This window comes from Cygnus atratus, chromosome 23 (genome assembly GCF_013377495.2).
Source record: "Cygnus atratus isolate AKBS03 ecotype Queensland, Australia chromosome 23, CAtr_DNAZoo_HiC_assembly, whole genome shotgun sequence".
NCBI lineage: Eukaryota > Metazoa > Chordata > Aves > Anseriformes > Anatidae > Cygnus > Cygnus atratus.
In genome coordinates, this window is record NC_066384.1 from 7,186,727 (window position 1) to 7,211,170 (window position 24,444).

Here is a 24,444-nt window from a genome sequence, read left to right on the forward strand (position 1 = left end):
GGCAGGGCACGGTTCGGCACGGCAGGGCACGGCACGGCACGCCTCTGCTCTGCTCGGTTCGGCAAGGCACGGCTCTGCCCGGATCGGCACGGCACGGCTCGGCTCGGCTGGGCAGGGCAGGGCAGGGCAGGGCTCGGCACAGCAGCCGCTGGCTGGCATGAAGGCGGCCGTGCTCCTCCTGCTGTGGCCGCTGGCCCTGGCAGGTGAGCGGAGGGAGCGCGCCCCGCTGCCCGGTCGGCGGCCCCGAGCGGCGTCGGGGCGCTTCTGGCACGTCACGGACCTGCACTGGGACCCCGAGTACGAGGCGGCGGCGGCGGCCGGGCAGGGCTGCCCCTCGGGCGGCTCGCAGGCCGGGCCGGGCGCGGGGCCGTGGGGCAGCTACCTGTGCGACGCGCCCTGGCGCCTGCTCAACTCCTCCGTCTTCGCCATGCGCGGCCTCCTGCAGCGGCCGGACTTCGTCCTGTGGACCGGGTGAGGGCTGGGCGCCGCGGCCGCCTCCCCTGCCCGGTGGCAGCGGCCGGAAAGCCGTGCGGCCGGGAGCGATGCGCCCCGGGCTCCCCTGGCTCGCCTGTTCTGCGTCTTTCTTTTTTTTCCCTGACGCCGTGGGAGCTGCCCGCTCGCGTCTGCGTTTGTAGAGAGCTTCAGCTGTGAGGGGAAACCGTCAGATGCTCGAGGAATCGGCAGCGCCGGTTCCGTGGGTGTTCGTGCTCTCGGGTTATGGCTTGATCCCGCCTGCTCCGAGGGTCGCCAGGGCTTGGATGGGAGCCTTTAGGAGGGACCGGGGAGCCGGAGGGACCGGGCGCAAAGGGTTTTTGGCAGACGTGGTAGCCTGTGTGGTAGCCGTTTTGGAGAGGTGAGATCTGGACTTGTCTTACAATGTAAACCGGAGGCTCGGAGCAGAGCTGAGCGAAGCTGAGGGAGAGAGCATGGCCGCGAGAAGGCCTCTCAGTGGGAGCTGTGCTCCCGACAGGCCCGTCAGTGGGAAACTAAGTAAACGAGGGGAAGGTGTTGCAATTCACCATCCCTTTCTTTTCCTTTAAATTGTTGCCAGCTCTGGCTGACTTCACACAGAGCATGAATACCTGAAAAACTTGCAGGTACGGGCTGTTTGTGTTGGTGCCCCAAACCCTGCCTGTTAGAGGCAGCAGGAGAAGAAGGGTGGAAAACAGCTTGTGGCATTTCTTCAGACTGTCCTGGTTCACAGTGCAGTTGCTAAATTCATTGTTCCTGCTTTATATGTGTACGGAAGATTGTTCCTACTCGGAAATAGTTATGTCATTGGTCTTTATAATTAAAAAGAAAAAATCAAAATAAGAGTCAATTTCCCCCAGTTCTTTGACATTGTTTTGAGTTTTGATCTTCCTCTGTGATGGGCTTGTAATCCTTGATAGCCCAGCATCATCTGCAAATGCCATAAGCATATTAGTGAAAATACTGAAGCATGCGTCTGCCAGATTTTTGGAGGCAGATCTCAATGATTGCTGCCTTAATGAAGGCATCCATTTGTTTCATTTTCACTGAAAGAGTTGTTATCCTGCTGTTATCTTGAGTACAAACAGATTTGTTTCCCTATTGCTGATCAAATTTTGACCTGAGATTGCAAAATGCTTTCTCTTTTATGATCTCCGATCAGCTGTAGCGTCTATTAAATGCCCTGAAGTAGGGTGAGCCTCCATTTCTTATGCTTGTGTATAGGTTTTTCAAGGTATAATAAAGTGGAGCAAGTTTTCACTTTGAGTGATTCCCTGAAACTCCTTCAATGCTGTGGCTAGCCAGCATAGTGCCGATTCCCACCCCCAAAAGCCTCTGACTTTATCTTCTAAGAGACAAAAAGAGAACAGAGGGCACAAGTGCAAGCTCTCTGCCTCGCTTATCACTTTAAGCATATGTCTTGCTAGACAAAGGCATTGACCATGCTGTTTCTGTTTTTCCAGAGATGATACTCCTCATGTCCCCAACGAGAGTCTTGGAGAAGAAAAGGTTCTGCACATAATTGAAAATCTGACCTCTCTGATAAAACAGGTATTTCCAGGTAGGACTTGAGGGAAAGAAAAGGGGAGAGAAGTACAGAGTTTCATGGGAAGGACTTACCGGTGTGGAGCAATGACGGAATAGGGAATGGGGAGGGCCCAGAAAGGCTGTGGGCGATGACTCCTTTGTCCTCTTGTTAGTTGCTGTATGGAGTGAGGCATGTCTGAACTGAGGCACCTGATGCATTCTGGTTAACACAGAAGACAGGAAAAAAAAGTTTCTGTAATCACTCATTAAGACAAAAAAGCTTGCAAAAATTCTTTTTATCTGTCTTGACAGTGGGGGAAGGAGTGTTACTAATGGTGGGAGCTCATTGATTCATCTGTAAAGCCATGTCTTTGGGTGGCTAGCCCCAAGGAGAGATTGTCTTTGCAGCATTGCATCCCGTCAATGCAACCATGTGTATGTAGTGTGGGTGATAATGCTCTTATAAAGCTCTCAAGCCATGCTATTCTTTCTGAGTCTGCAAGTGCATTGAAGAGCTTTGATGAGGATGAACTCTGAAACAAGCATGGACTTCACTGTGCCTCCTTTTCCCTGTCCCTAGATACTAAAGTCTATGCGGCTATGGGCAATCACGACTTCCACCCCAAGAATCAGTTTCCAGGAAAGGGGCACAGGATCTACAACCAAACAGCTGAAATGTGGCGTCCCTGGTTGAATGAAGCTTCTATTCCTCTGTTCAGAGCAGGTATAGCACCACTGGCTCATATTGGCAGCACTCTGGAGAACTGGGGCTGGTTCGGAGAATATCACAAGTCATTTTCCCTTCTTTTATGCTCAGAGCAACAGTAGTTTCAGTGAAAGGGTATAATTTAATGCTGATTTCTAGCACTGAGTTCTACTGCATGTGAGAAAAGAAATTTCTTTACGCTTTAATCTCTCCTGCTTTCTTTGAGTTACTGGCAAGTATCCCTGCAGAGTATGCACAGTGGTAAGCTTTGGTGGGGAGGAGAGGGGGGGAAATGTGTTCTAAGCAAGCTGTTGGTACAGGCCAGCACCGTGGCTCTCTGCAACTGCCCAGCTCCTGCTCCTGCACATTGTCCTTGTGCAGCATCTACCTTCACCTTGAGAGGCCTAAGAGGGGCAAGAGATGCATAGGGAAGAGTCGCACCAAGTACCCAACTTGGACTGGTCAGAGCGCTGTTGGCGCCTTGTCCAGTGACTCTGCTGTGGCTATTGACAAAGAGCTGAGAGAGATGGAAACACAGGGATGTGGGGTCACGATAGCCAACTGGACCAGACCTCCAGCTCTTCCCTGATGGTTGCATTTTGCAGGAGCCTTCTACAGTGAGAAGCTGCCCAGCCCAAATACAAGGGGGCGAATGATTGTTCTCAATACCAATCTGTACTATGATCAGAATAGTGAGACAGCTGGTGAGGAAGATCCTGGAGGGCAGTTCCAGTGGCTGGAAGAAACGCTGACCAATGCCTCTAAAGCAGAAGAAATGGTATTAAAATAAACAAACAAACTTCGCAGAGGGCTTCTGCCAGCATGGAAGCTCTTCTTGCCCCTGATCTCCCCTCTGTGCAGTCACCGCCAGCCAGTGCTCTGTAGGAAGTATGGGCTCTGCGTTCAGTGTGGCTGTTCACTTTTGTAGGTCTACATTGTGGGGCACATCCCTCCTGGTTTCTTCGAGAAGAAACGAGGCAAGCCCTGGTTCCGGAGTGATTTTAATAAACGATACTTGAAAATTGTGCAGAAGCACCACAGAGTGATTGCTGCCCAGTTTTTTGGACACCATCACACAGACAGCTTTCGGATGTTTTACAGTGATACAGGTACTGGTTCTGGTCACCCACATCTTTGCATGGTATCTCTGCCAACCCCAATAAAATCACTGTACATGGGAATTTTCAGTGACTGCTAGCCAAATGCAGCTGGGAAGCTAGAAGAGGCTTGTTTTTTTATTACTTTCTAAAAAATTTAGTAAAATGCTTTGGTCAACAAAACACGACAATGGCCATGATCCCTACCCCCAACCTGTAGCTCCTGCTCTCCTCCCTGTTCCCCCTCAAATTTTGTAGTTTGCCCTCGATGCCATGCTGCTGATCTTACTCCATATTGATGGGCTTTGGACATTAGCTGAGACATAAGGGAGCGATTACGAACCTTTGCATTGGGTTTGTGGGTAGTGCTCTGGGTGTCCTTTGAGTGTGGTTCTCTTGTGCACCCCTCACCGTAAGAGTCTTCTACAGATGTGGAAAGCCTCTTCTTAGTTGCAGCAGTCCCATGTTCAATTCCTCATGCTGTTCAACGTGCTGGTCTTTAGGCACGCACTGTTGGAACTAGGGCTGGTGACAAAGCTGTTTGCAGGGTGATCTGTTCCTGAGATGCTCGCTGCAGTCTGGAGCAACTTCGAATTCATGGTTTGTTTTGCCTTTTCATTAAGGTTCTCCAATCAATGTCATGTTCTTGGCCCCTGGAGTGACTCCCTGGAAAACAACATTACCTGGAGTGAACAATGGAGCCAACAACCCTGGGATCCGGGTGATTGACTATGATCCCGACACACTTCAAGTGCAGGTAGGGGATCCCCTTGTACTTTGCACTGCAGTTTAGAAGGGTATTTTAATTCCTCCCTGTGGTTTAAACAGGCAGAAGTACAGAATAGAAGAGGCTTTGCTGGCGACAACCTCTAACCAGATACTTCAGTCTCGTAGCTAGTACAAAGTTTTAGTAAGAGCGTCAGTGAGTGAAGGCAAGGTGACCACATTCAGCTGGTCCAGGCCTCCTGCTGGGATGCATTCCAGGCCAGCGCAGGACAGACTTTGCTACGTTCTTTGTGTCTTTAGTTAGTCTCCTTGATGCTTGCTTTACCATGCAGGCAATATGGATTGCAGGACTTCTCTTTAGGAACTGACAGACTTGTTGAACCTCCTCGAAAAAATATGAACTGTCTAGAAGCTTATTTGGGTCCCCTCTAACTGCTGAATTGATTCATTTATAATGGGATCTGAATTTAGGTGAATTGTAGGGTCTGCTTCTGTTTGATTTGTCTCTTACTTGTGAATGGTGTTTTGTGCCTTTCTTTGCAATGGGTTAAAGCAGCCCTGCACATGTTTATAGGATAAGAAATTTATTCTTGTCTGTCCTAAAATATACTGCATAAGGCAAGGGAGCTAGTGAAGCTGAGAGAGAAAGGGCAAGAGACTGAGTACAGAACTTTTGAAAAACTTTATTCTTTAAGTTGCTCATGTTTGAGAAAATAATTTCATTCAGTAAGTTACACTACTCCAGGCCTCAGCTCTGCCAGTGAACTGTATTGATGATATATACCAGAGTGATTTTTAAAGTAGGCCAGGCACAACATTCCTGATGTTTGGAGATAAAAATCAGACAGAGAAAAGCCATCCCTTCATTCCTTATGAAATAGTAAAAGGGACAATGCTTCTTTTGTGGTGTGTTCTGGAGGCTCTCACCTGCGTCATCTATCCCCAGGTTGACGTCTTGATAGAAAGCCCCTGTTGGGAGATGGCTCGCCCCTCGCTGGGCTGGGAGATGTGTTACTTGCTGCCAACCTGTGAATACGCTTCACCCTGTTACACACTGGCATCTGGGAGAAGGGGCTGATAGCATCCTAGGCAAACGTTTCACTCAAGGGCTGATCTTCTGATTTGTCTTTGTTCTGTTTTTCTCACTCTGCAGGATGTGGTGACTTACTACTTGAACTTAACACATGCCAACATGATGGGCCCAATATGGGAGGAAGAGTATAGGCTGACAGAAGCCTTCCAAATCCCAGATGGCTCTGCACACTCCATGCAGACAGTGCTAGAGAGGATATCGAAGGATGCAAAGTACCTACAGCAATATTACGAGTTTAATTCTGTCAAATATGACCTCGACCTGTGTGGGGAGGACTGCCGTGTTGACCATGTTTGTGCCATCAGGGAAATTGATTTTACAAGATACGATGAGTGCGTTAAAACCAACAGCTCTACTACTGCCATCACCAGTGTTTGCCTTTTATTACTCTGCTTGCTCTTAGGGGCTCTTCAGTCCCCAGCAAGCAGTCTCATGAATTAGATCAAGAATGAATGAGGAGAGGACAGTTTCACAGTGAATTAGCAATTGTGAATGCTTTCGGAATTGAGAACTTATTTGGAAACTATGACAAAATCAGCGTCTTTTAGTAAAAGTTCTACGATGTTGACTAGACCACTTCTAGAAAGGCTCGATGTATCAGTGATTGCTATGTTGCCTTTTTGTGCCAGACTGACCTGCATCAGAGGGTTTGTCTTCCTTCCGCTGCGACTTCTGTGGTAGTTGCAGAAATCAGATGAAATCCAGGCTTCCCCGTAAAGTTTAACTTACCTTCCGAATGTATGAGAACTGTGAGCTTCCACATGCTCCTGAGGAGCCTGTTGCCAGCAGAATTCTTCATTTTGGCACACACTCCTCTTCTGAAAAGATGGCAGAAATGGTGGCCTGCAAAGTTTTGGTGGCCTTGTACAGCAGCAGCTTTCCCTCTGGTTTGTGAGCAAAGCCAGGTGGGGTTAGTGCTTCCTTTTACAGTGTATGAATTGCAAACAAGTTTAGGCCATGACATTCACGTGTCAGTGTCCAAGATACGGTTCCAATATAAGCTTGATTTTATTTTTCTTTTTTCCATGCACCTTCTGTGTTCTGTTAACTCTCATACACTTATTTTCTAACTTCAGCTGGGCATTGCAAACTGACCTTGACTACTTCACTGTTAAGAAAGACTTAGTGATTTGGTAATTTGCCAGCTTTGGGCTTTGCTCAGCTCCTGTGAGAACCACAAGGGAACAAATACAAAGTAATTCTGGACCTTCCAGGTACAGGTGGATGAGCCAGTGAAGAAATACTCTCATTGTCTGTAAAATGCAGATTCCAGGGGTCTGACTGCAGGCTAAGGTGAGCAGGAGCTTGTAAGGCAGTAGGGTGTTGCTTGTAAGGCAGTAGGGTGCTGCATACAGCCTGAGCACCCTGCTGTATCAGTGCAGTCCCAGGCTACTCTTGCAGGCTGTCTGCGTGGTACCTGCAAACCATTTTGCTGGAGAAGTAAGGTTCGAAGAATGGAAAGAGCTGCAAAAGGAAGGATGAAACCAGTCACCTGTGAGCTGAGCAGTGTAGGTCAGGCATGTGAGTGTGGTGTCAGGCCCACGAGAGAAGTGGCAGTGGAACAGACGCGTTGGAAGAGAAACAAGGACACAGGAGGAACAGCCTTCTGCAGAGCTGCAGCTTGGCAGAAGTTGGTATTTACCACTGGTACAGCTCAGGAGTGTATACAGGACCAGTGTCACAGCACATACAGGTGCCAGGGCGGGAGGGATGCAGATGTCTGCTCTAGCAGACCGTCAGGATGGTCATAGTGCTTCCAGCCGGTCCTGGGACAGCTGGTTTGGTGCTGGAGTCCTTGTAATGGCCCAGGCCCCTCTGTGAGCATCTGCCCTCCTGCTCCTGGCCCTGCAGGATCTGAAAGGGAATGCTAGTGGACGGCAAGCATTTCTAGGTTTTGCTGTGTCCTGAAAATCACCTTGCTGTTTGCATCAGGGTTCCAAGTGTCACTACTTCAAACCCACTGCTCTGATTTCTGGCTGTCCCAGGATCTGCTTTGCAGCTTCCTGACGTGGGCGGGGAGGGGTGGTAGGTGGAAAGCGGACGGGGCCGCAGCCCCGGGAGGCAGCACAAGTGCCTGCAGGGCTGGGCTGGGCGGGAACAGCTCTCCGGGGGCGTGCTCGGGGCAAGTGCTGCTGGCCCGTCGAAGGGTCCCAGTGACAAGCCTCCTGTAACTCAGCTGCTGTGTACGGATTAAGGTGGGGGGGGATGATTACAAAGTTCACGGGGCAATAAAAACGTGCCGCCGAGCACTGATCGCTCTGTCAAGGCTGGGCCTCTTTTTCACGGGGGGAGAAGCGGAGCCAAGGAGCCGCCTCCGAGGGCCTGCCCTGGGCCTCAGGGGCCGGGCTTGGGGCTGCCGGGCCGGGGCGCGGGGCCGGGGGGCGGCGCCGCCGGGAGGGCCGGGCCGGGCCGAGCCGAGCCGGGCCGGGCGGTGGCGGCCCCGGGCATGGCGGCGCGGTGCCCGCCGCGGTTCGGGCCGCTGCAGCTGCTGCTGGCGGCGGCGGGGGCGGCGGCGGCGGCGCTGGACGTGTGCGCGGACGCCTGGGTGGCGGCGGGGTACGCGCGGGCCGGGCACCCCGGCTGGGCCGCGCTGGGGCTGGCGCTGCTGGCCGCCGCCTCGGCCGCCACCCAGGCCTGCAGCTGGCTCTGGTTCCGCTCCGACCCGGCCGCGCTGCGCCCCGAGCTGCCCCGCTGCCTGCTCGCCGCCCTCCACCTCCTCCAGCTCGGCTTCTTCTACAGGTACGGCCCGGGGGAAGGGCCCTGCTCTCGTCCCCCCTCCCCGGCTCGCACCTCCCGCCCTCTCCGCTCCCTCTGTGGCGGCACCGGCCCCGCCGGAGCCTCGACCCCCGCCCCGGGTGTGCCCCCGGCCCCGCCGGGCCGCCCCTGGCCCCAGCCCCGGGCTGGGAGCGGGCCCCACCCGGGCCCCGTCCCGGCAGAGCCGCGGCCGCCCCCTGCGGGACGGGCCCGGACTCGGCCCCGCAGGCTCCTGCCCAGCCCCGGCGGGGGCCGCGAGCCCCCGGTTCCGTTCCTGCGCTTTCGGTCCCGAGTCGGGGCCGGTCGTCACCCCCCTGCCCGCCCGGTTTCTCTTTGCCGCTCGGTGCCGGCCCTTTTTGGCGTGGCAACCAGCGACAGCGAGCGGAAGCGTCGAGACTAGACGATGCCTCGTTTTTTTACAGCAAATATAGTGCCTGCGTCCGTCTCTGTTCCCAGGAGCGAAGATCAGCTCCCAGAACAGTGGAGCAGAGCACAGATCCTGTTTTGGTTTCTGCTCCCCCCTTTTTTTAGGGGGCAGCATGGCCGCAGTGTGCCTTGCCTCCCCGCTGAAGGAGATGACCTGGCTGCTTGCTGAACTTCCCCCGCAGAAATCAGGGGTTAGGTCGGAGGGGAGGACACGCACCGCTCTGTGCCTCGGTTTTCTTTTTCCTGATGCACAAGCAAGCAGATGCAAGGGGCAGAGAAGCTCTTGTACGTTAAAGGCCTGGAAGCTGTGCAGGGGGCACAGGGCGGTTGCTGCGGGGCCCTTCTGGTGGGGGGTGGCACCTTGCTGGTGTACCTCTGTCATGGGGACGGGAATTGCTTAAGACCAAGCTGAAATGAGCGGCAGCTCCAGGCTCAGACTTGCTGGTGCCACATGTCCCGCCAGGGCAGTGCGTGGTTGTCGATGGGCACGCTGCTGCAGGCGCCCCTGGCCCCACACAGCTCCTCACCGCAGCCGTGGCCCCGTGCAGGTGTCTCCACGCTCTGAAGGTGGGCTGGAAGGTGTGCTGGGCAAAGGCAGCGTCGGAGGAGGAGCAGAACCGCATGGCCTTTCTCTCCCATGACATCAGCATGCTGCGCCTCTTCGAGACCTTCCTGGAGAACACCCCGCAGCTCACCCTGCTCCTCTACGTTATCCTGCGGACGAACAAGGCAGAGCCATCCCAGGGTGAGGGGGCTGGAACTGGGGAGGGGTTGTGGGGCTGCAGGCTTGAGCTTGAAGGGCAGGAGGGACCTGGTAGGATGTCTGCAGGCTGTAGGACCGAGCAGGATGCTGTTTTTCTGCCTTTGCTTGAGGTTCTCCAGCCATTCATGTCTCACATCCATCGCTTCCTTGACAGAATATGCAAGAGGGTGGACCCGGTCCTGTGTGCCCCACTGGCCTATGCTGGGTCTGGAGAGGGTTGAAGCTGGGGGACCTCTGTGATCATTCCCCTGTGTCCCCTAGGCTGTGCCTGAGGTGCACCCCCTGCACCTACCTCACCTTGTGGTCCTGTACAGCACAGCATGCCCTTGGCCAGGGCCCAAGGGTCAGGAGAGCAGTCAGGAGCATGCTGGGGAGCAGGGAGGTGCTGTTGGGGACACGTGTGGAGAGTGGAGCGGAGCCCATGGAGGAGGTGCTTTGGTACCCATCCCAGAAAGGGGATGAGCCCCCTAAGTATCACTGTGAAGAAGCAGGGAGCTGAACCATGTCCTGGCTCTGTGGAGCCAGAGCTCATCTCCTGCCACTGTGGGCTGGGGGTTTCCCTGGCTGGGGAAATGGGCTCTGCAGAGCTCTTTGGTCCTGTCACCTCTTCCCCATCTCCTGGTCCAGCCGCCAGGCTTGGGCAAGGGAGAAGTCCTCCAGGAGCAGCACCAGCCTGCTCCTTGGGGAGGGCAGGAAGCCAGGGAGGCAAGAGAAGAAACAGAGATGCTGATGCTCTGACTCCCCAGAGCTGCTGCTTTGCATGCTGGTGGGATGTGCGTTTTAGCAATGTCTGGCAGGGTGATATTTGGAGCAGGGCCAACCCCAGCTCAGTCTGCCCTTTGCATCTCTGCTGCTGTGTTTGCAGGACTGGGGATCTGCACTGCCTTCCTGTGTGTGACCTGGTCTCTGCTGGACTATCACCAGTCCCTGCGCTCCTTCTTGCAGGACAAGTATGAGCTGAGCCTGGGCTCCTCAGTTGTCTACTTCCTGTGGAACCTCTCCCTCACCTGCCCCCGCATCCTCGTGGTCGCCCTCTTTGCCCTGCTGTGGCCCTACGGCGTCGCTGTTCACTTCCTGCTCGTGTGGCTGGCGATGTTCCTCTGGGTCAGCTTGCAGGGCACGGACTTCATGGAGTCGCCTGGCCCCGAGCAGCTCTACCGGGCCATTGTGGCTGTGATCCTGTACTTCAGTTGGTTCAATGTGGCTCCGGGGAGGACACTGTACCGCAGCATCATCTATCATGGCTTCATCCTGGTGGACAGCACGCTGCTGGCCCTGTCCTGGCTCTTGTGCCGCTCCCCTTTGGACGAGCACTTGTACCTCATCCCAGTGGTCTCTGCTGCCCTGCCCTGCTATCTTCTGGGTCTGCTGCTGAGAGTCAGCTACTACAAGTGGCTGCACCCCAGCGCACAAGCCCAGCAGCAGGGCAGCTATGATGAGGTGGATGCCAACAGGAGGACCGATGGGCTGGAGTTTCGGACTGTCTTGGAGCCAGACCTTGTGAACAGGAGGATGCAGTGGCTGGCCCAGCGCCAGTTCGTGGTACCTGTCCTGGCAGAGCAGCACTTGCTGAACGGGGCTGCTGCTGCTGACGCTGCTGTCTGAGGCCGGGTCTTCCAGCTCCTCAGGAAGGAGTCCTGCCTCATCAAGGTGGTCTGACTTGCTGGGGAGATAGGTTTGCTAGTGCTCTTGGTTATTCCTCTGTGTGCTCCATGCTGCTGTTTTGGGCAGCTTGGTGCCACGTCCGGGATGCTGGAGGGGCTGGGCCGAAAGCTGGGGAGATCTGCGAGTGCCTGGCCAGTCCCACGGCACAAAGCAGGGCTCCCACTGCCGCACTGGAGGAGAGCCACGGTGCTCAGGGCAGAGGCCAGTACATTGTGAATGCACTGTGTGTCAACCTCTCTCATTATTTATTATTAGGCTTTTCAAAAAAACAAACAAAACAACTGTTCGTCCTCTTTGTCTGTGCCTCTCTTGGTGCCTGCTGCCAAGGTTGCTCCTCATGGACGTGGCTGCTGGTAGTAGAGGGCTCATTCCCTCCTTGGCAGCAGCTGTTGGGTGTTTCTGTTTGCAGGCAGAATTTTCCCACTTCTGGTGTTTTGCCGTTAAGGTCAAAAATTGCCCAGTATCGAGGTGTGACTCAGAGCCCTGCTGAGAAGGGCAGAGAAGAAGGTGAGGGCTCTCTGTGCAGCGTGGCACCCACCTGGGAGAGTGGCTGCCTTGGGAGGGCAGCGGTTGTAGGGTGCCTGCACCTCTGTAGGGTGTTAGAGGGGTCCTGGAATGGGATGCGGGGCCAGGGCTCATGTAAGTAGTGGCCTCACCTCCTGGCAGCGCTTCACTGCTTTGAAAACGTGGGAGCACTTTCACACAGGGCCCTGCTCGCCCTGCCCCTTGATGCCTTTCCCACTGTCCGGGGAGATGGGCAGCGCTGAGCTCAGCTCTCTTCTGGAGCTCGGCTCCTGTGCAGAGAGAGGGCACGGGACAAAGCAGCTCCTGCCTGCGGGTGGGCTTGTGCTGGAGTTTCTGCAGCCCCCAGCAAGCCGCTCCTCCTCCATCATCACTTGCAGAAAGAGCTTACGTGAGCAGGGTAAGAGGCACTTGGGCGGCAGGCCCCGCGCTGTGCCCATGCTCTTGTCCCTGGGGCAGCTCGGGGCAGCCACAGCACGACTGGGAGCTGGGGCCAGGCCCCGCTGCCCCGTATCTGCTGCCCCACACCCCCACACGCACCCTGGGCCCAGGCTGGCGGGGCTGCAGCTTGGCTCAGCACTTCTGGCTTATTTGTCACCCTACAGTCCCTTTGTAGCCATTCCTACCACCACCAACTACAGCTGTGACCAGGCTGGAACGACCCAGGGTCAGTTTCTTGGCTGTAACAGTGGCACAGGGCTGAGGGCCAGACATGGGGCTGCAGCACGGGAACTGTAGCATAGCCTGGTCCTGTTGCCTGGACACACGGTGCTTGCCAGGGCAGGCTCCAAGGCAGCTCCTGGCTCCTTCTGCTGTTGCATGGCCCACCACAGCCCCTTCCCCATCCACCCCGTCACAGGAGGGGACTGGCCCATACCAGGTGCTCAGGGAAGGGCGGTGCAGGGGGAGGCAGCCAGATGCAGCTGAACTGCTCCTGTCCCATGAACCTGCCACAAGGTAAGCCCAGGGCAAAGGCCTCGTGCAGCAGCTGTGCTGTGGTGCCACTGGAGGAGGTTGGTTGCTGGACTTGTGCAAAAGGGAAGGGGGGGAAAAAAAAGGCAGGGTTTGTGCCTCACTACCCAAGCACAATGTGACTTATGTGGGCAGCAGAGCAGAGCCAAAGGTCGTGGAACTGCACTGCTGTCTCCTGCAGGAACCCCCAGGAGAGCAGGGGCCTCCAGGGGTTGTGCTGGGACCTGAGGCGCAGCCACCCAAACTCCTTTGCTACCACTGACCCCAGCCAGGGCCAGCACCGAGGGCAGGGACCAGCTGCGGGGAGGCACTGTCAGAGAACAGACTGAAGCACTGACTACAGAAAATAAAGACTTTATTTTTTTTCCAGTTCATAGGACAGCTCCCGTTACACAGAACACAAACAGGCAACGGCTGCGCAGCCAGCAGCCCCTGGGGCTCCCCTCCTTCTGCCGTGCTGGCATGTCAGCGCAGAAAAGGCTGCTGCGGGCTCGGGGGGACTCCTGCTGCTTTCTGCGCCACTGCAGGCTGAGGGCCAACGCTGGCATTTCCCCTAGAGCATGTGGAGGCACCACACACCGTGATCAGATGGTTGGTTTTTAAGACTCTGCATCTGCAGTTAAAAGCAGGGAGGAGGCCAGCAGCTGCTTGTGTGCACCCAGGCCAGCTCAGCAGGCCAGCGGGCGTTCGTTCACGTATTTGGATTTATCAGCGGTTCAGCTTACAGCCAGGTCAGGAATAACAGGAGAGCAAAGAGACACAGAAGCAAATCAATGCTTGGTTAAAGAGGCTGTACCTGCCACATGAGAGTCAGGCAAAGTCTTAACATCAGCCAGCAGAGGGGGAAAAAAAATAAAATAGCCAGGTCAACCTTTATTATTAAACAAACACAGAAACGTACCATCAACCTCCTATTATAAAAGTACTTTACATACATTCAAGGAGACATCATATAAATAGCAGTATGAAATGTCACTGGCTGCAATAGGTCCACACTCAGCTAAAATTCTGCTGCCATCTTAAAGTTTCTTTAAAACATTTTAAAAGTAAACAAACACAAAGCAAAGCCTGCCAGCTTCTGGGCTGCTTGGTACCTTTGTTCCAGCACTCGCTGTGAGTGCCTGGGCAAAACACATCCCACCTCCTAGCACGGACCGACATGGCTCTCCTGCAAGAAACTTTAGATGTTAGCGAAGCAGAGAGGCCACTTCCCTGTGCCAGGCAGTGGGAGGTTAAGGCACGGGTTTCCATCCCAAAGTTCAGCTGGCTGGAGTACAAGACATGCTCACAGGCTGGGACATCTCCAAGCCTGCTTACAAGACCTTTGGATGGGCTGGGGACCTGCAGAGAGAGAGTCAGGAACCAGCACAGACTCTTCTGTAACTTAGAGGTGTCCTGATCTAGGAACACTTCAGAAACAATGGAGCTGCTTCTCTACATGGCTCCCTTCCTCTCAGATCTGCTCTTGCTGATGCAGTAACATCTTCTTCAGAGCCCTCAAATGAACCTAACGCTCAGCCCTGTGCCATCTCCACCCTCCCACTCTGCACAGGGCTCATGCTGCTGCTGAACACCAGCATGCACCCACAGCATGAAAGCAGAAATTGGCTCCTCAGGTCTTCTGATGGGACAAGAGCTCACATTGCTCACAGGCAGCAGCTGCTACACACACACAGCACAATCCTGAAGCAGAGGTTTCCTGTGAAAATATGCAGACCCAGAGCGTCCGCCTGAGAACAAAGCACTAGGCCAACACCTAGCAAGGAGCTGGATGGAAAGCAGATGGCACCTGACTCCTGGCCATCTTGGAGTGAGGAAAAACTCTGATTTTTATATATTTTTTAAAACCAAAACTGGAGCTAGGAACATCTGAAACAGAGACCTCCATGTTCAGTCCCTCAGCTCTGGGGATCCAATGCCCTAGCACCTCTTCAGCAGTGGTGACCAGAGCCAGCACAGGGACAGACACCAACCCATCACTCACAGGCCACATCACAGTGCATGGGCTGAGCCAACACAGCAACTCCCGCAGCACCGATGGAAATGATTCCTCAGTAATTAATGCCATGAAAGGAATGCAGCAAATACCACCTGCTTCTGTAGGCACAGCCTGAGTGGGTCAGTGTCCTCCCGAAGTGACAGGTTGGGTCTTTCAGACCAGACCCAGATGGGTTACGCTGGGCTGCAGATGAGATCTGGAAGAGTTTGGGTGCAGCCGCGGTGTTTGCTGAGCCCCGCTACACACCTCTGCTTTTCCTGCTGAGCCAGACATCTGGCCTCTGTAAAAAAACTTCAGGCACCTGCCGATTTTGTGCCATCAGAGTACAGGCAGGTGGCAGACACCACCAAACACAGCCTGATCTCGCACAAAACCAGCTCCCCGTGCCAGCACCCAGTCTTCAGCTGGTTATTTCTGGCTAGTGGTACTGCAGGTCACTGACTCCAGCCTTTTTTTCTGAGATAGTAGCAAAAATATCAGTGTAATCATCACTTCCAAGGTCAGTGTGCTCCAGGCTGGCAAGTCACAGTGTCTTACAAAATTAAGTCCCCCTTAACAAGGATTTTATTTTGTTTCTAACTACGTAGAGTTAGGCTAATGCAAAGAAGAATATAAGAAAATTGAATCTGATTCTACTAAAAGGAACATACTCTCACAAATGGAGTCAGAAAAGCAGAGGTGAAGATTAGTTACCATATCCTTCTTTGTAACATTTATGAGGATTTAGTTCTCTCTCAAATTATTCCTCGTCCAAATGAGGTTTCTGTTCACTTCTCAGCACTATCTGCAATAGTCTCGTGCTGTATCTAATGTTCACAGGCAGTTTCATTTTCCCATATAAGGAAAATCTGTGGGATCTGCAGTTTGGGTTGTGGACTGCTGGAATCCAACAACCTACTACTTGTTAACAGGGTTTGGAGCCATGTGCAATGTACACACATTGACTAGAAGCCAATGGGATCAACCAACAGCAACACTTTCCTTTATGAGGAACCCTAGAAACATTCCCTTATCTTTCTATTTTCCAGAAATCCCACACTGAAGAAATAAGGTAAGGATATAATAATAAATTATCTGCTTTGAACACCCAGGAAAGGAGAGAGGACACACTTTCACATCAGTAGAGGTATTTTGACATTTTCATTAGTATTTCCCATGGAAAAAAACAATAGCTCTTTTCGGCTTTGCAAAACAAGGGAGATTCAGCTCTGCCGTCAGTATTTTTCTACAAAAATAAGGTTTTATGTTTACTTGGGTTCTATAACTAAGCTGAATAGAAAAGCAGAAGTATCTGTTAGAGCCTTCTCCACTGTATTACCCCTTCACTCTGGAGACTACCTGCTAGAAGAATTCAGCTGGCTTCTGTGAGTCTCTTCTTCAGACAAGCTCTAGGTCTGCTGAGTCTAGTGCTTCTTTATAGGACACCTTTTGTACTTGGCAGGGCCTATGCTCCTGAGGAAATGACCTGGTGTCACATTCTACTGTACAATTTGCATTAGGTGTGTATTCTTCATCAAGCTGAAAATTGAGTCCCCAAATGTATGAGATTTCTGCCTCCCCAGCGATGAAGAGGGCTTGCAGGAGCTGCAGTCACACCTTTGCTCCAGCGTCTTACAAGAAGTCTAACTCAAGGGCTTGGTGAAGAGACACAAGGTCTGCGTGGTTTGTGATCCTCCAGAAAGGCATGTTGTGCTGTAACAAGAAGATTAACAAAGTCCATTTTATTGGAGTGATTTTGCAGCTAGGTGGAAGCAGTCAAGGTACACCTGCAGAGTTGTGCAATACAGCATTTGTGACAGCACATACCATGCTCAGGAAGGATCTCAGCCGTATGCACACTGGTATCTGAACCTTATCTTATCTGCACAACAGTTCATGATGGGTGCCAGCACTGACTATCAGCCACTTTGGGCAGTCATGATGGAAACCTCAGATGAAAAGCCTCCGAGATTCCAAGGGAATCTGTGTGATGACAGCTCTGGCACACGGCAGTCAGTGTGACGCCTGAGAGATGCTGTCCTGACAGCAATCCATGCACTTAACTGCCTTTAATTAACACGAGTGAACAATCTACTCAGGCTTGTTCAATCAAACTTTTTGCTCCTTATCTGTAATTCAGGCTAATAGTAGATGCTGTGTATTGATCTGACTGTTGGCAATCAAGTCCTGACTCCCTCAGTGCTTCTGAGAAATTGCATTACCCTGACTGATAGACTCATGCTATGATCAAGGCCTGCCACATCAAGATACTGTCCCTGTAAAAACAGGGACAGCGCTACAATAACAGTCTGCAAGTACACATGAACTTCAATCCTAGACAAGAGTAAAACAGAAACTTTAAACCCTCAAGAGCCAGATAACTTCCCGTCTTCATGTAGTAAAAGATTTCTTGCAAAGGCAAAGTTTCCCCTCTCTGCCTCTGGCGTGAAGAATTCAGCCTTGGAAAAAGAGTACTTGCAATAAAAGACTGTTACTGTAACCTCCCTGTGCATCAACCCATATCCCACCTCTGCAGAAACCCACCTGCTTAGCTGCAACCTCTTCATCACGCCCATCTCCAATTACCACATAGGTGACTTTCTTTCCAAATCGTGACACAATCCTCTCAAAACAGCTTTCTTTGCCTGTCAAAAGAGAATACCACTATAATGAGCCTTAGGCAGAGAGAAACAGAAGCCTGACCTAACCCCTTCTTCCCAGAACAAAAATACATTTTTGTCTTATTGGAACCCAGCTTGGTTCATAAGACCAGAAGCCACCACGATTAACATGGCTAGCTGCATCACAGCAGTCACAAGCACTTCTCAGCTGCAGAAACTGTGTTTCCTGTGTAAAAATCCTAGCTAGTCCACAAAAGACACCTCAATGCTAGGTGTCTCAGCACAGACCCTTACCTATTTTTGTAGCACTATAAATATTTTCAATGGGAAACACCTCGCCCAATCCATATAGAAGAACTTTGGCAAGAGCTGGCACCAGTTGGGTGGTTGTGATCAGGATGTTCACACAGTTTTTTCTAAAAGAAAAAAAAAACACATTTGTAAAAGCACACCTACGCCTCGTAGTGCTGAAGGGTACTCTGGGCAACTTGCTCAGCTTTCCGAAGTGTCATGAACTTTGCTGCCCTGCTTCTCCGAGTCTTTGTAGGCCAAGATTTTGATTTGCTTGTTTTAAACAAAAATTCTCCTGAAGAAATGTAATTTTCTGAGCACATTCTTATTAAGAGGACTTTCCTAGCAAAGGATGTTGCCACAGAAAGACCCCAAAGGGTGCTCACGAGTGGGGTTCCTGCACACATTCACTTCATTTCCTAGAACCTACGACAAGCAGCAGTAATGTACTTGTGGACATTGCTCTAAGTGCATGCAAATCTAAGACAGAATAACTGAGAAAGCAACGTACATGTTTCCAGTTTCCATACCTGGACTGTATGAGTAGCAGGGACTTTAATGCAGTTTCCAGCCAGGAATCTGTTAACACTTCTATATCGGTTCTTAGTCGCTGCAGAGCTTCCCTCTTCTGTGGGCTAAGAAGGCCTGGAAAGCAAGCAACACATTTTCTCAGCTGCATCTGTAAGCCCTGTGCAGCTCTTAGGATACAAACAAAAAAATGTATCGACTCTTATACAAAAAATGAGTAGGTGTCATGCGAGGTCACAAGCAGCAGCAGGGGAAGGAACTCCTGCAGTCACCCCGTCAGACTTCCTGCTCCACACAGGCCCAAGGACCCTTCCCATCTTAATCACAGAATCAGAGAATCACAGAATGGCTGAGCTTGGAAGGGACCTCTGGAGATCACCTGGTCCAACCCCCCCAGCTGAGCAGGATCACTGAGAGCACCTTGTGCAGGATGGCATCCAGGCAGGTTTTGAGTATCTCCAGAGAAGGACACTCCACAGCCTCTCTGGGCAACCTGTCCCAGTGCTCTGTCACCCTCCCAGTAAAGAAATGCCCCCTCATATTGAGCCGGAACCTCCTGGGCTTCAGTTTGTGCCTCTCGTCCTGTCGCTGGGCATGACTGAAAGGAGACCGGCTCCATCCTCTCGACTCCCTCCCCTCAGATATTTATACACACTGATGAGCTCTCCCCTCAGTCTCCTCTTTTCCAGGCTAAACAGGCCCAGCTCTCCCAGCCTGTCCTCGTTCGACAGGTGCTCCAGTTCTCTCGTCATCTCCACAGCCCTCCTCTGGACTCGCTCCAGTAGCTCTATGTCCCTCTGGTACTGGGGAGCCCAGAACTGGGCACAGTGCTCCGCGTGTGGCCTCAGTAGGGCTGAGCAGAGGGGAGGATCCCCTCCCTTGGCCTGCTGGCAACTCTCTTCCAAATGCAGCCCAGGATACCGTTGGCCTTCTTGGCCACAAGGGCACGTTGCTGGCTCATGGTCAGCCTGCTGGCCACCAGGACTCCCAGGCCCTTCTCTGCAGAGCTGTACTTAATGCCTTTTAAACATCATTTTCTCAAAACATCCAGTTGCAAACGGTCAGAAACGGTGCCTACACAGTCAAATCTGCTTCCGCTATTAAATAAAACAAAAAAAAAAGAGAGCCCCTTGAGTCTGAAACTGTTTCCACCCAATTTCCAGCCATGCAATACGACTCCTCCTTGTCACTCCTGCCCCACCACTCCTCACGACACACAATATGCTCTAGTCCTCTGACAACGAGGCCACAGAGGGATTCATTCAGGGCTGCGCTGACAACTACTTTACCTTTAGACAGGTCCTGAAAAACTCCACATCCAGGTTTCCCACATGCAAAAGATGAAATAATGTCTGATCCCTACCAGAAATAAGGTAATTGTGGTACAGTAAAATGCAGACTTTATTAATACAACTTTTAAGGCTGAAGGTTATAGTTCTGACCACCCTTTCTTTGTTTGTTTTTCAGAAAGTATGTCAAAGAAAATGTTGTGTCAAGCTTCTTTTGCATAGGCTAAGGGTACTCAAACCTGCAACCCACCAGGCTGTCACACAGTCAGATGAGCTGCTCCAGCAGCACCCTGTTCCTAGGGAATTCAATGCTAAGATTCAGACTAAACAGAAACTTTCTCAACATTTGACTTCTGTGGAATAGAGTTGCAGTATGCATCTTTATTACTGCTGTGGCATTGGAAGAGAAGCAAAATCAGAAGATTTTAAGTGACTTTGTGAACAGACTTAGAGATGTCGTGCCAGACTAAGCACGGCAACCAAAAGAACGAACGCTTTACTTCTTGACAATTGCGTAATAAAAGATTTTATGAAAACATAGGTGAAAAGGTCTCCTAAGCAGAATGTTATATAAGTCATTTAGGCCTGTTCTACGCAGGGTGATAGGCAGCCTTTCACTCAAAAGTAGCAAAGGGAAACTGCACCAAACCCTTCTCTGAGATATATGATTGACTGACCAACCCTATCTACGTAAGTCAGAGAGCACACTGGAATACTGTTCAGTTTTGGAAGATGCAGCCTCTTAGATTACAAAGAGATATGATCCTATTTAGCATTAGCAGAACAGTTAATTTTCATGTTCAAACATTTAGGAAAGCAAAAACTACTGTATGGAACAGCTACCAAGAAGAACCAAGTCTGGTGTTACAAACTCTGGTTAGTGCTCCAGATACTGGTGCATGGGAACACTCACCTCCAACGTTAGTTTTGTATTTATCGTAGATCTCTCGTACCCTGCGGTACCGGAATGCTAGTTTTCTCATCCAGTCCACTCCACCTTGGACACCAACTGATGAACTGTGATTTGCATTACTTCCTGAGCCACTGAAACCATCCGTGGAGAAATTGTAGTTGCTATTAAAAAAAAAAACAACAAAAACCAGATCTATTATGTGTGCCACAGCAGCAGAGCCACTGTGACCCCTCTGGCTGGGTTGCAGATTTCAGCTCTGACAGCAGCTAGAAAAGCACCATGAAGAAGAACTCTGCGCAACCACCACTGCACCCCTGATGGTGGAGGCCAGCTACTCTGGGCAATGTGCTCTAATACCACCTACACTTGCTTTCAGTTCTCAACTGCTGTACTGAAATTTATTGATTCAACTTCTCTTGCATACCCCCAATACAAAACCAACTTTTGCTCTTCACTCACTTCTCTGCAGTACAGAACATCCTTCCCACTAACCTCTCTCATTCTGCAGTGATAAACCCCCATGTAGTATTTTTCAAACATAACAACTGCCTCTCTAGATCACAGCTACAGTTCCACAAGCAGATGAGCTGCTTTACCAGCTCATGACTGCAGGAAGCAGGTTCTGCTTCACCACTTTCTCCATATTTCTTTCTCCCTGACAGACAGGCACTTCTCAGACCTTTCCATGAGCCAGTTCAACTCACTAATGCAGCAGAATAACTATCCCCCTGTCTGACTATGTATAAAATCAGCTCACAGGGAGGTGCAAACTGTAGGGAGACTTTCAAAAATCAAAATCATCAAGTTTGGAGTGCGGGTTCTCCACTCATTACACATCACTGAGCATATAGGTAATATTCAACAGTTTGACAATGCAATTCCCATTATAATTCCAAAAGTTTTTTGTAGGTCTTTAAAAAAAAAAAAAAACACACAGCAAACAAACACCATTGGCTGAGTTTCAGACCCTGCACAATGCTGGCCTCCATTCCTTAACCCCATTACAGTTTGGTTTCTTTCTGAAGCCCTGCAAAATAAACCAGATTGCATCAGCTATACGTTTCATGCATTCTTCAGTACGTCACCTTAAATCTTGGCCATTATCATCAGATGCCACATCTTCTATGTGTACCTGGTCACACTCCTGTTTAAAACAGGAAAAAAAAAAAAAGCAGAAGCCACTGTTGTAATCCAGAAACATATCAAACTTTGCAGATTAAAAGAAGCATGATACAGAACGATCCCTTCACATTTGCCAACAACACCAAACACAGCTATACTGCCTCCACAAACCTATACACAGCTTCCATTAGCTTTGTTTTCCAGTGCTTCCATTAGCTTTGTTTTACTTTGCACCACCTACAAGTCCTTGCCAAGACAGGGATTTGAAGCACCAGAAAGGTCAGAAAAAAAAAAAACGTTTTTATGACATTTTGTCTGCAAAGAAGAAACTTCAACACTTGCTGAACAAGTTGAACTGATAATTCACTTATCATCTGAAACCCTTCTGCCATTTCACAAAAACAAGCTAAACAAAAGCAAAAGTAGCCCCAAACCATATTATCTGGTCAACTGATGATACTCCGTTTAAACAATAACATAATGGTCAATTTTCTTTTACTAGAGATCCACAGCATAAATCTTGGATTGAAATATCAATACCTTATTGCTCAGGCATTGCTGCTTAGTACAGCTGACTTAACCCAGAGATAAACTGCAAATACCTTAGAACTACAAGCAAATTTTCCCCACCTCAAAAATTTCCCACTGCAACTACTACCAACAGCAGTGAGTGATGTTGACTACATAGTTCACATGTCAGTGACTATCCTTCCAGCACGAGAGACCCTTTTTTTTTTTTTTCCCTGGGGTAGAGATGTAACTGTCATTACCACTTTTGTGAAATTCACAGCTGCCATAAATGTAAACTTCATTTAAGTTTCCATTTGCATTAACAAAAACATCTTGTGTTTTCCCACCATGTACACCAGTGATGCATCTACATTTAACAGGTCACTCTTCATATTCAGCCTTCATAAGATTTAAACTAGACCTGTAGATTCTGCAAATTAGGTTCATGAATCCATATTTTTGTGCTCAAATTTCAAAGATGACATAAGTCAGGAAATCTGCTTCCAACCACTAAATTCCAGACTATGCCAAAATTTCACACCTCCCCAGATAGCTTGCATTAGTCTTTTCACTGCTATCTGATGTCATGGCATAGGATACTGCCATGATTCAAGGAAAGATTTATATTCAGCTTCTGGGAAAGTGCAGAACAGACAGATGTATTTAATTTGGCAAAGAATACTGTGCATGAAAGAGTATGGACGCTGAACAGAAGTCCCTCAAGAAGAAAAGGAACGGGAGAGCAGCAAAGATAGCTTGTGAGAATGGAGGGTAGCACCTCCGTAGGTACAGCCTGCTTGTCTGTGGAAGCACATCCTTCATAATTGTTACACAGCCAGTGTGACCTACTGGTTCACTGGCTGAGACTGTCTTTTGTTTAGCCAAAGCCCCAAAAACTAACATTCTACAGGTCACCTTTTTCTCCAGATCTCTGGTCTCTATTTCAAATATAGCATCAGCGAAAGCAAAATGCTTACCAGTCCAGAATGAAACTATAATACAAAGTAGGCATCGCTCTTAATGTTTTCAGGTACAAGTAGAAACCCATAGGAGAGCTAGGAGAGCTCATGACACTGGAAGTGTCCAGGATGCCCCTGTCTCAGATAAAAGAGAACAAACACCCCTTTGATTTGGCTCTGCTTAGAACCACTTAAGTTTTGGCATACCATTATTCATTATTGACTTGCTGTGAAGCACATCTGCCTTCACAAACTCTGCAGTGTAACTCTAATTAATATGGAGTTTTGCTTTTCAAAAAACATTTGCCATGTACCTCTAAGTCATTGAAAAACAGGTGAGTATCAGCTACTTCAAAAATCATCTCCTCCATTGACAGACCAGAGCCAATCACTAGAGTTGGATCCTGACAAAACAAAAAGAGAAAATGTAAACTCATCATGGTTACAGGCTAAAAGTAAGTTATGACAAATCTTTCATCAGTTACTTTGTACAGAATTTCAAATGCCTATCAAGAATGATGTAATTCCATCTGGTAATACATTGACTCAAAATGTTAAAAAAACACTTCAGTACTTCATGGCAGGGACTGAAGCACTTTTAGAAGCAACACATATATTCTAAAATCTTCAATGTATTTGAAAGAGAAAAAATACTTCTTTTGTACTATATCCTCAATAATTCCCAATAATGATAAAAGCAGTCTGACATTGTTAGAAGGGAAGTGTTTGTGATGTTAATAATCTAACTTTGTATAATAATCTAACTTTGTATAAAGCCAAATCTAGTGTTCCTTTTCTCCCCTCCAATTTGCAACAAGTTAGAAGTATCATACTACACATTTAAAACAAAATAGAATTTTCTATTCCTTTTCCAGAGATTAACATTTACTTCTGTATAACACATGATTTTTTTCCACATAAAAGACAGCATTACCTTGCCATATTTTTGAGCGTAAGACCCTGTGAGAAGTGAATGGAAGATTATGATGGTCTCATCCAGGTCCCAGAGAAACACTCGCTGGGTAGAGAATAAAATCAAGTCAGAATCATAGAATCATTAAGGTTGGAAAAGACCTGCAAGATCATCTGGTCCAACCATCTCCCTACTACTACTATCACCCGCTAAACCATGTCCTTAAGCACCAGATTCAACCTTTTCTTAAACACCCCCAGGGATGGTGACTCTACCACCTCCCTGGGCAACCCGTTCCAATGTCTGACCGCTCTTTCTGAGAAGAAATTTCTCCTCATTTCCAACCTGAACCTCCCCTGGTGCAACTTGAGGCCATTCCCTCTTGTCCTATCACTAGTTACCTGTGAGAAGAGGCCGACCCCCAGCTCCCCACACCTTCCTTTCAGGCAGTTGTGGAGAGCAATAAGGTCTCCCCTGAGCCTCCTCTTCTCCAGACTGAACAACCCCAGCTCCCTCAGCCACTCCCCTGTGTTCCAGATCCTTTACCAGCTTCGTAGCCCTTCTCTGGACAAGTCTCCAGGGCCTCGATGTCTTTCTT

General features: G+C 50.1%; 3 protein-coding genes across 9 annotated transcripts in view; 2 read left to right on the top strand and 1 right to left on the bottom strand.

Annotated features, from left to right (window-relative positions):
* The first annotated feature begins 157 nt into the window (after positions 1-157).
* On the top strand, positions 158-6,094 carry SMPDL3B (sphingomyelin phosphodiesterase acid like 3B). The gene is made up of 7 exons (XM_035565109.2): positions 158-471; positions 1,935-2,032; positions 2,579-2,722; positions 3,310-3,482; positions 3,633-3,813; positions 4,425-4,558; positions 5,681-6,094. The coding sequence occupies exons 1-7, from the start codon at positions 158-160 to the stop codon at positions 6,059-6,061; spliced, it is 1,425 nt and encodes a 474-aa protein (XP_035421002.1). The 3' UTR covers positions 6,062-6,094.
* A 1,972-nt stretch (positions 6,095-8,066) lies between these two features.
* On the top strand, positions 8,067-11,503 carry XKR8 (XK related 8). Its single transcript, XM_035565071.2, has 3 exons — positions 8,067-8,359; positions 9,349-9,545; positions 10,429-11,503. Exons 1-3 carry the CDS (start codon positions 8,067-8,069, stop codon positions 11,166-11,168), a joined length of 1,230 nt encoding a protein of 409 aa, XP_035420964.1. The 3' UTR covers positions 11,169-11,503.
* Positions 11,504-13,575: 2,072 nt separating this feature from the next.
* Positions 13,576-24,444, bottom strand: part of EYA3 (EYA transcriptional coactivator and phosphatase 3) — a 69,633-nt gene continuing 58,764 nt past the window's right edge. For all 7 annotated transcript variants that reach the window (XM_050715160.1, XM_035565075.2, XM_035565076.2 and 4 more), the window contains 8 exons: positions 23,868-23,951; positions 23,248-23,337; positions 21,428-21,486; positions 20,343-20,503; positions 18,143-18,257; positions 17,616-17,737; positions 17,245-17,345; positions 13,576-16,413 (listed from right to left, as the gene is read on the bottom strand). In XM_050715160.1, coding sequence (XP_050571117.1) covers positions 16,333-16,413; positions 17,245-17,345; positions 17,616-17,737; positions 18,143-18,257; positions 20,343-20,503; positions 21,428-21,486; positions 23,248-23,337; positions 23,868-23,951 — 813 coding nt within the window. In that variant the 3' untranslated portion in view covers positions 13,576-16,332. The remainder of the gene's footprint in view (positions 16,414-17,244; positions 17,346-17,615; positions 17,738-18,142; positions 18,258-20,342; positions 20,504-21,427; positions 21,487-23,247; positions 23,338-23,867; positions 23,952-24,444) is intronic.